At 44.0% G+C, this 10,739-nt stretch overlaps 1 protein-coding gene across 1 annotated transcript; it reads right to left on the bottom strand.

Moving 5' to 3' along the window:
* Nucleotides 1-2,133: 2,133 nt before the first annotated feature.
* On the bottom strand, nt 2,134-10,481 carry rbpja (recombination signal binding protein for immunoglobulin kappa J region a). The gene is made up of 11 exons (XM_079337880.1): nt 10,220-10,481; nt 9,204-9,242; nt 8,963-9,058; nt 8,688-8,853; nt 7,582-7,756; nt 7,349-7,486; nt 7,075-7,187; nt 6,337-6,477; nt 5,414-5,569; nt 3,735-3,838; nt 2,134-3,655 (listed from the first exon to the last, which is right to left on the bottom strand). The coding sequence occupies exons 1-11, from the start codon at nt 10,237-10,239 to the stop codon at nt 3,313-3,315; spliced, it is 1,491 nt and encodes a 496-aa protein (XP_079194006.1). The 5' UTR covers nt 10,240-10,481; the 3' UTR covers nt 2,134-3,312.
* Nucleotides 10,482-10,739: the final 258 nt, after the last annotated feature.

The raw sequence follows: 10,739 nt of genomic DNA, 5'->3' as shown, positions 1-10,739 counted from the left end.
TGACCTCTATATGTTGCTTTTGGAAAAGCTTATAGTCTATCATTTGTTACAACAAACCTGAGCTCATTGGGAATAATATTGACCTGGAAACAGTGGCAAGAAACAGGCAGAAACCTTGAGTAGAATCAGACTCATTGGTGTTCAGGCGTCTGCAGCAACCGGATCAATTAAAGCCCCCTTTAAACCTCACTATGGAAAGAATTAGACATATTATGCCAGGAATAGTGAGTCATGGCCAGGCTGTCTGGGTCACACAGTTTTATACTTGTTCACAGGTCTTCCAGCTATGCAGCGAGACTTAGTAATTGTTTGTCCACCTGTTCACGAGCTGTCCAACGATGTCTATATGTGGCTTTCAGTTTCTTTAACATGCCTGGACAGAAGAGGGTTTAAAAAAAAAAAAAAAAGAACAAGTATACCATCTTTATCTTTTAGTGGAAATGTCAAAGAGTATGACAGACACAAACAGACCAAAGGATTGCACATGCATGCATGAAACCCACACTCACAAACACACACAGCGAGTGTGACAGAGTGTCAGGTTTCATTCCAGCAATTTGGCTTCCAGTTTAAAAATAGAGGGGCAGATTCGACCTCTACCCCGCGGAGCATGCTCAAGTTAGTAGCAAGTGTCCAATAAGACCTTTGAGTCCGTATACAGCATGAGTGTAAATCAAGTCCTGATGTTTCATTCAGATGAGGCTCAGTGATACTGAAACATACAAGAGAGGGAATAAAACAATTATTGAATTCTAGACGCCATGATATGAACAGATAAAAAAAACCCAAAAAAAACGAAAGGTTTTCCACGAGTCACATCGGGCTCACACTGGCTGTGATGATTTCTTTAAACTTACTTTTTTTACACTACACGCCTGCAGGAACAGGACCTGTGGACATGCATTCACACATGTCAGAGTGGGGCTGCCACAGCTTGTCGGGGTCAGGGGGCTCAAGGGCTCTTCAGCTGTCTTGGGAAGTGATCTTCCCTACTTTGGTCCAAATCGGGACTTGAACCAGCAACACTCTGGTTCCCACAGCAAGACTGACCTACTGCTGGAAATGAAGGTTCTGAATGTAATGAATTCAGTTTGTGTTTAATAATATGAATAATAATAAAAATACTTTTTCTTTATGTCGTGCTTTTACAAAAACTGAATGACATATTACAGCGTTGCATTCAGATGAAACCAGGTGAAGGAAACACAAACAAAAGAGGCAGTTCTGATCAGGGATTTGAACCGTGGCAGGTCGGTGCAGTCACCGGTGTGTTTGGGGAGAGTTCTAGAGGGAGGGGGGCAGCAGGGGAACAGACTGCTCCGTCGCCCCACGTTTAGTTTAGTGCTCGGTCCTGACTGATGGAGAGAGGAGCGCAGGCTGCAGGGAGGAGTGAATGTAAGTTTCATATTGATCCTCTTTCCACATTTTTAATCAGCTTTTTATTTTTAAAACCATAATTTAGACGTTCACCGAGAATTCTAATATTTGTATTATTGGTGTGTGTGTGTGTGTGTGTGTGTGTGTGTGTGTGTGTGTGTGTGTGTGTGTGTGTGTGTGTGTGTGTGTGTGTGTGTGTGTGTGTGTGTGTGTGTGTGTGTGTCCGTGTCCTCCAGGCCCTATTTTGTTCACCTGTGCAGCTGCTGCTGGTGAAACTTGCACAGGAGCACTAAAACAATGAACCAATCAGAGGACAGCAACTACCGACACAATCTTTTAAAAGGTTTCTAACCCTCTTAAAAAACAGAAGCCATCTTTGTAGTCTTCCTGTCTTACTACAAATCCAGCCCAGGCACATCCAAAGTGTGCACACTTTGTGTGAAAAACCTTTGCTTGACCTTCTTCAATGTTTTTATTTGTCTGTACCTCGTTCTTATTGTTTAAACATCACGTATTTGATATTTCGTAAGCAAAGCTATAAAAAAATCACATTAGGCTTTTGGTTTTCTTTTTTATTCATGACCTTTTTTATCAGAGGAGCTTTCAGAGTTTAACAGTAAGAGCCTTGGGATTGACATGGGACAGAAAGAGGGGAGGGGCTTAACCATCACAGGACAACATGAAGAGACTTTCTGCATTCAAACAAGAGCAATGAATGAAGTGAACAAAGCTGCCGGGGTGATGACAGGATGTAGCAGGATTGCACACAACAACACACAGACGTCTGCCTGAGCACAAACATCAAGGTCAGACTCCGTCTTTCTTTGATGTTGGGTGACTCGGATTCGGTTTTCTGTTGCTGTGGAATTGAAACAGGTATCCATTATGTTTGATTTTTTTTTACTCCAATTATATCAAAGTTTCAAATCCTGGTGACAAGCCTGCCAGGATCACGATCGTATTAAAACAAGCTGAAACGTCAGAGGCAATTAAAAAAAGAGACTTTAACAGGATGTGAGCGATGTGCATGTACATACTTAGAAAACACAGGCCAAGATGTAAAGGACCACACTGCTGCTGCTCTAACTTTAAAACGCTGACGTCGTCCACCAGAGGATCCTGACTTGATTTCAAAATAAAAGCAGGGTTGAATTCAAGCAGCAAGTGAAGTACTCTCAGCTTGAGACGGCACATGATTTCAAAATAAAAGCCTCACAATTATCCTTTTTTAAAATGGAAAATTTCAAACATGCGATTAACCGCGATTCAAAGTGGTCATCAACAGAGAGGAGACAAGCAGACTATTAATAAACATGTTAAAGGTTATATCCAGCGATCCACCCCGTGGAGGAGACGTCTATTTGGTAACAAAAGTGAACCTACTGTTCCATATCATACAAAACATGAGAAAATGTACCATGGCAAAGCTTATAAAATATAATATGAATAAAATAATATAATAATATTCCTTGGTCCATTAAAAACTATGTTACTCTTATAACACATTTTTCCCTTACGCATGACGGATGCATCACGTTTTTTGTTTTTTTTGTGACCTCATGATCCTGGTAGAACGAGAGAGCGGTGACGACAGTCCTTAATCCTGTTAGGAGAGTCTGAGCGCAGATTCATCTTCTTCAGGTCAGTGTCTTATGAAGGACTCATGATGGGGGCTTTTTTGACCTGTTTGCAACACGCCACAAGAGGGAGCTAGAGAGCCGATTCAGTCTGTGTGTGTCTCCCCCCTCCCCCCCTCCTCTCTCTCTCTCTGGAGCTTCCTCTGATGACGGCAGCTTTCAGAGTCTGTGTGCAATTCTTCACAGGTCCGTGAGCCTCTTTGGAAAGTCTGCGCACACGTTCACTCTCATTCATCCAAAGATGAGAAGAAACCAGATCAAAAAAACAAAAAGAAAAACTCTAAGAGGTTAAGTGTCACTATGACAGCACCGACATTGTCGACCCCCCTGACGACATGCCTGAGTCACTGCTGCTGTACGCCCCTTGGACGTCCCCGAGGCCGCCCAAAGAGGAGGACGGCGAGGACGAGGACGCGGGTGATGAGGAGGAGGTGCTGTGCGACCTCAGGATGGCGCCGGCAGCGCTGCAGTGGGGTCTGGGTCCCGGTTCTGGCGTGTAGGTGAAAGTGAGGGCGGTGGAGTAGATGATTCCGTCGTTTCTGACCAGCGTGACGGGGACCTGCACCGGCTGTCTCACCCAGCGCCAGCCCTCCCTGAAGGCAGAGATGTCCGGCACCACGCACAGGACGCTCTCGCCACATCTGTGAAGACGAGAGCGCACGGTGAATATCTGAGTCCTTCAACGCTTGTGTGCGTGCGTGCAGAGATTTGAACCCTCACCTGTACATGGTGTCCGCCTCCACGTCTCCGAACCAGACTCTGAGGTTAGGAGTGAAGTTCTGTCCCGTCAGCTCCAACATCGCCACGTCTCCTCCGCCATTTAACTTGGAACAGACACGAACAGCTGTGAGTCTTTAGAGCTGCCAACGAGCTTTGCAAACCCCAGAACATGAATAAAAACAGAATGTGATGATTTGCTAAACTTGAATTTCCCTTGGGATCAATAAAGTATCTATCTATCTATCTATCTATCTATCTATCTATCTATCTATCTATCTAAACACTGAAACAGTGGTTAGTTCACACGCCCTCTGAGGAGGAGGTTTGAATCTGACCTGTGACTCCTCTGCCTCACTCCTCCCCCCCTCTCTCTCTTTCTCTCAGATTTCTGACTCTACCCACCGTCCTGTCTCTAAATAAAAGGCATAAAAAAAGCAAAAATAAACCTTTAAAAACCAACAATATCAAAACAAGCGACGGACACTTTACACTGACGTCACTTTAAAGACTTTAAGAACGTTAAAGAAGACTCATGAGCGCCCTCTATTGACCACTCAGTGTCTGTATTAACATCTAGTTCAAGGTCTGTTTTGAATGCACATCATCTTCACACTTTTCTAAATGTGTTATTTATTAAACAGTTTTTACACTATTACAGTTTGCAGCACGAGTCGGAGAGAAACACATGTTCAATGTTTCTGTTTGTCCAGTACCTATGACAAATCTAATCCTGAGCCCACTTTGACTTTGTTGGGACAGAGTCCTGTTTCCCGCTCTGTCACTTTATACTGACACGGACGTTCATTCATTTTGAGTCCGTTCATCACCTGGCCCCTTCAGAGCCCAGCAGGTGGTTCGACAGTCTCACTGAAACACCTCATTCCTTCGCTGTAAAATCAGTTCTCTACGTGGCAGCACGCGTTGCTCTAAAACCTGAATGTCAAGTTCACGCAGGGCCTCCACAGATCGCAGCCATCAAATGTTGTTTCTCTGCTTTGTCCCCTTCATACAGCCTCGTCTTCAGATCCTCAGGACCTTAGAATGAAGTCATGTGCCATGCGCCTACACGCCCTCAGAAACATCTTCGTCCAAAAACACAAAGCACACTGTTGCTGCTGTCCCAAGCACGCCGAGTCGGAAACAGCGTCCGTGACACGCTAAAATGTTCTCGCTGTTTTTCTCTATTTCATTTGACTAAGCTGTTCATTCAGGCGCCTCTGCACGTCAACATAGTGGGAGCACTAGTTTGGTGACGTCTGCTATCGCAGCGATCTCATGTAAACAGAAGTGACAGCGTCAAACGTCGACACTAAAACAGCTGAAACAGCAGGAAGGAGAATTTAAAGCTGTTTGCATCTCTACAAAAAATAAAACAAACGCTGTGTTTTCAATGATACCCCGCCCCTCACTTCAGACTCAGCCTCACAGGCAGTCATGTTGCAAACCTGTTGTGAGACGTTCCATCAGGTGTGTTTTGTTTTAACCCTTTCCACTCTCCTTACAATGAGGCGCGTACATTTAAAAGAGAACCTTTCCTTCGTCGTCTTCTCGCTTCAATCTGAGTTGGAATGTTTTGCATCTAAATCATTTTACACAATGTCCCAGCTTTTCCAGGGAGTGGGCTTGTCCTTGTTTTACAGGTCAAGCATGGTGAGAACAACAAAAGGTCATGTGGGTACCTGCAGGCTTTCCACTACAGGCACAGGTGTGACCGGCGTGGGGACGGGGCCCATTCCCTCGTAGAAGGTGTACTCGGCCTTGTCCGTGCTGATGATGGTCCAAGACGCCCCGTCGTTAATGATGTCCTTGTTGGACTCTTTGGAGCACTGTGTGGCCTGGAAAAAACCAAAAACAATCAAATGACTTTCACGTCGACTTTAGAGTCAATCAAAGAGAAGATTAATGTGTGTGAGGGCACAACGTGTGTCTTTACTGAACTATTTCATGATGACGATGTCGTCTTATGTCCTCTTTTGTGTCTCTATGCTTTCTGTCTCGGACCGACAGAGAAACATTAAGTGATGTGAAGTATTGATAATGTAATACAGAAGGAGGGTAACGAGGCTCCTCCCCTCCCTTCCACTTCACTGGAAAACTAAAGGCCAAGAAAAATTCTAACTGACATTTCAGAAGAAACACATTCACGAAGCAGAATTCAACTTAAAGATAACACCTAAACCCTGGTGTGTGTGTGTGTGTGTGTGTGTGTGTGTGTGTGTGTGCAGAATGTGTGAACGCAAACAGACACTCTGACTTTTCACTCTGACTTCACGCAGAGTTTCTCTTGACTGACCCCGAGTATTAAGAGTGTCTGCACGAGACCGCTACGATCTCCTGCACGTGATCAAACTGCTGAATTCTGTTTCCTGTTCTCCAGAACCTTCTGTGTGATTCAGTTAAACTGCAGGCACTATTGAAATAAAAGGAAAATATTCTCATATAGCGCAGTATGGCTATTCCTCACCGCTCCCCCTCCTCTCATCTGAAAGCTATAGTCTCCCATTGTGAGGGATATTTTCAGTAGCACATGTGTGAAAACAGCTTGTGTGTGTGTATGTGTGCGTGTGTGTGTGTGTGTGTGTGTGTGTGTATGACTGCACACCTGGAACTGTATGATCCTCTCCTGTGAGAGACACAGATACATCCTCTCCGTGTCCTTCAGGTAGAAGCAGCACTTGTGAAGCTGGGACACCGGGTCGTCTGCGTCCATTAACGCAGCCTGCTTATCCACTTTACGAATGACCTGAGCAAACAAACACCCGTCAACAAATATACATCCAGACCTGCACTATGCAGCCACAGCGATTAGTACATACGTTTAGGACCCAAACAGACAAACGGGATATTATGTGGGACTCGACGGCTTCCATTCCCATTGTCCCTAATGGAAGCTTTTTGCACATAGAAAAAAAAAGCCAGGAGTCCAAATGTCCTTTTGCTGGTCTTCTTCACCTTCCCTCTTCAGCTGGAGGTTTGTAAATGTGTGCGTAATGCTGCAATACATGCTGTGAACTGCAACAAACTAAACAGTGTGGAATTAATAAAGTGTTCAAACATGTCACACTGTGCTTTTACACTCTGACCGAACCTCCTGAAAAAAAGTGTTCAGGGTGAGCAAGTTTTTCACTCTGGATCTGGATCTGGATTTCAGGGGCTGTTCTCGTGAAATTTTCAGGAGTGCATGTGTGAAAACGGCTTCACTTAAAGTGCCATCGATAATGTAAGATCTCTCATGAGTGAAAAAGTCCAAAATCAGACTTTTTGACATTTAATGACCTCAAAGTTTTTAAGGATCCGTGTGAACTTTGATTCAAGAGGACGAACACAGAGACTTGCGTACCAGTCTGGGCAGGGCCATGCCAGTAACAGAGCACACCAGTTTGACGGTCTGGCCGTAGTGTATGTAGCCGTCTCTGACAGCAAACTCCTCTCCTTCAGACTCCTCCTCGTCCACTGAAGGGAAACCACACAGAGCACAAGAATCCTGTCACTGCCCACCTTTAAATCAGAGCGTCTGCACAAAAAGACTTCAAGTAACACAGTGCATTCAGCAACACTGACAAAAGGACAAAACCAGGACATGGGTTGGACGATATGAAGGCAAGGAGACTTACACAGGTGGATGTAGAACGCCCCCCACTGCTGGGAGCTGGCAAGAAAGTTTCCCCCCTCCACGTGAAGATACCGGGTGCTAACCGTCTGGGAACGCAGACGGTTAAACAACGCCACCTTGGTGCCTGAAGCTATGCACACTGGGAAGTAAGACAAAGAGAGAGAGAGAGTGAGCGAGAGACACACTTTTACATGAGCTCCTGTGTTATTTCGAGTGACACTTTCTGCAACTCACAATCGGCATTTTTCAAGGATTGTTTCTTCTTGGAGGGTTTGGAGATGACCTTGATTCTCTTGCTGAGGAAGACTCCGATGTTAGCGCTGTTCCCGTACAACATCTTCACAGACAGCATGAAGTGTTTCCTTTTATCCGAGTCGCTGATGTACAGCGTTTTAGCTGTGCAGAAGTGCTAAAAAAAAAAAAAAAAAGGAGGGGAAAGGTTTCATGCTAAGTGCTTCTGAATGAGCGTGTGTGTAAGCCTTTAACTTCCCTCCAGAGTCCTTCTGAGAACATGCTCTGTGGAGCTGGTGCAATAAGAAATGGGGTTGCCGTGGCGAATAGAGGATATGGTAAAACTGCAAAGCACTGCATGCATGCTGTGGTTACTTTCTGTGGTTTATCAGTAGAGAAGCAGAGCAACAACAACAAAAAACATGACAAAAGCACAATACATTTTAAACTGAAAAAATACTCCAAAAGTCAAGACAGAAGTTCTTAGAAGTTTCAGTTCTGAAATGTCGCAGATGTATTTAATTTGTGCAGCAGGGAAAAAAAAAAAAAAAAAGATTTCTGTACTTTTACAATCGATCGTAACAATAATGGAGGTTGGAACCTTTTTGAAAACGTGTTGTTGTGTGTTTCTCCTTCTATCTGTCGCCTTGCTGCACCTGGTGACCGAGCTCACCTGAACAATCAAAGGCGAGTATAAAGAGCAGGAGCTGCGCTTTGTGGCGTCTCGCTGCTTTAGTGGACGCCCTCCGTGAAAGGAGGGTGTTTTCAACGCCGCCGCGGTCTTTTCCTTATATTTTTATTTTGCCTGTTTGTTTTTGGACTTCATTCAGAACTAGATCAACTTCCTTTTTGTTTGCGCTTTGTGAAAGAAGCTTAAATAAATGTGCTCATATTTAGTTCCTCCTTCTATTTCCTGAGTTATTTTTTCATCTTGTTGTTACTCTCATCCTGCAGACATCTTGGGGAACACATGTGGTCTCAAAAAGTATCAAGAGAACCGTAAATTAGCCTAAATGTAAACATGTAAACATTAAAGATTACCAACACAGTCAAGTGAAAATAGAAGTTTAAACCCCTTCAGTGAAGTATAATTATGAATGACTTCATACCTTCCCCTCCAGATTGAGCTGCTGCATCTCCTGTTCACTGTTGCCTATGCCGATGAATGCACACGGCTGGGCTTCCTGATCCGTGCAGCCCTCCTTCTGCATATTCTCCAGCTTCTTTTGCCAGCCACTGCCCATCAGGTACACGCATGGTGGAGGGCAGAAAAACCTGATCGACACACAGGCAGAGGCCGTAAGGAAATCATCCAAAGCATCAATTTCATCGAAGATCCAAACACAAACTCTGAATATTCACATTCAAACAGTTCGACACAAACCTTTTCTCGTTGCCGTATGACTTTTGTGCAACCTTTGCATGTAGAATGAGAACCGTTTGATCGTCTTTCCCCTTTAAGTAATTCCTCATTGCTTCCCTGAAATGAAATGAGGGCAAAAAGATGTTGGCACTTTAACAGTACAGGTTGTTCTTTATTCAGCTTCATGCACTAACTGAATAGTTCTCAAAGTTTCCTTTTGCAAAGTGAAGAGGAGCCTTTGTTTTGGTGCTGTGTTTTCTACCTTGTCAAACGCTGAGGCTGTGGTCGCTCACCAAACTTCCTGCACAACAAAAACATAAAGAGTGCAAGGTGTTTACATGTGGCTTCAGAGATGGTGAAAGACAGCAGAGATCAAAGCAACAAGCCTGACGGAAAGTGGGTGACTAACAACTGAGTCAAAGTGCAGAGGGGGTGACACTACACAGACTTACTGTGCAGGTGCAATCGTTTTCAGATTTCAGATTAAAAGAGTCCTGCTTGTTTGAGGCTATTTTTTAAACTAATATGAAGTTCACATCAATGAGTTCAAAACTGCAATGATAAAGTCAGTTACACAGTGCTAACTCAGTCTGAGTAACTTTACATATTAAACTGCGATCTGGAGCTCAAATGTAACACTGTTTGAAGATGAAATAATATATAATAAGAGAATTTATGGTTGGGGAGGGCACACCAGTAACTCAGTGTTCAGGGACTCGTTTTTTCTCCCTTTAAATAAAGTTTGTGTACATTTAGTTCAGAAACTATGGCATAGAATAATGACACTTCTACTTTCAAATTTCACCTTTAAAATGTATAAAATAACAATAAAATTAAGGCTTGGGTTGTTGCTTAGCAACTCAAGCAATACTCCGATATTACTGCTGTATGACGTTATTGTAACCGTTCATATTGAGATTGTTGAAACTTTTTGATGTTGAAATGTTGACTAATTCAGTCAAATGTTTTCAGCCGAAACTGTTAGCTGATAAGAGAGGGGGGTTCGAGGTCGTTGTAAACAATATCGCACAATAAGTGAAACCAGACGATACGTCTAATTTCACGTAACAAACGAAGAATAGTTTTGCACAAGTCACCCCACAGCAAAGCCACAAAGTACCAGTGTGTGCGCGTGCGTGTGTGTGAGAAACTGTGACAAACACAACAAGTACGAGTACCCCCTAACATCACTTAAACGTTTTAAAATCTATCTTATTTTTCCAAAAAACAAAACAAAACTTTTAAAAGTAACACTTAGCTTTAAATTTCAGCACTTACCCCGTAACAACGGGCGCCATCTTCCAAATAACTCTCTCTCTCTCTCTCTCTCTCCCCCGAAAAAAAAAAAAAAGTCCAACAATCGCGAGATCCCTCCCCCAGTCCCCCCTCAGCAAAGCCAGCGGCACAACAGAAGAATCAGACTGGAAGGAGAAGCAGGGGAGAGAAAGAAGGGGGGGGGGGGGGGGGTGTGTGACGGGGCAAAGAGGTGAGAAGAGAGGGGGGGGAGGGAGTGGCGACGGGCAGAGGGCAGACGCCAAAACAACAGGCGTGGGAAAGTTGTAAAGTCACGCGAGACCGAAAAAACTCTCATAATTGACATGAACGCAAACGGTTCAGAAATATCGCGAGATAAAGACTAACCATTTTTTTTGTCTTCACCAGGGCACCCTCACTGTAACTCGATTCCCACGCCTTATTGAGCAATAAAGCCATATTTACCTCGCGACATTGAAAAGCTGCACGCGGGCACATGGGGGTTTATACACAAAGTTTCGCTTTTAAATGTCAAGACTTACCC

This window comes from Symphodus melops (assembly GCF_947650265.1).
Source record: "Symphodus melops genome assembly, chromosome: 2".
Taxonomy (NCBI): Eukaryota; Metazoa; Chordata; class Actinopteri; order Labriformes; family Labridae; genus Symphodus; species Symphodus melops.
The sequence above is the reverse complement of the archived record's forward strand: the minus strand, read 5'-3'. Positions and strand labels throughout refer to the sequence as shown.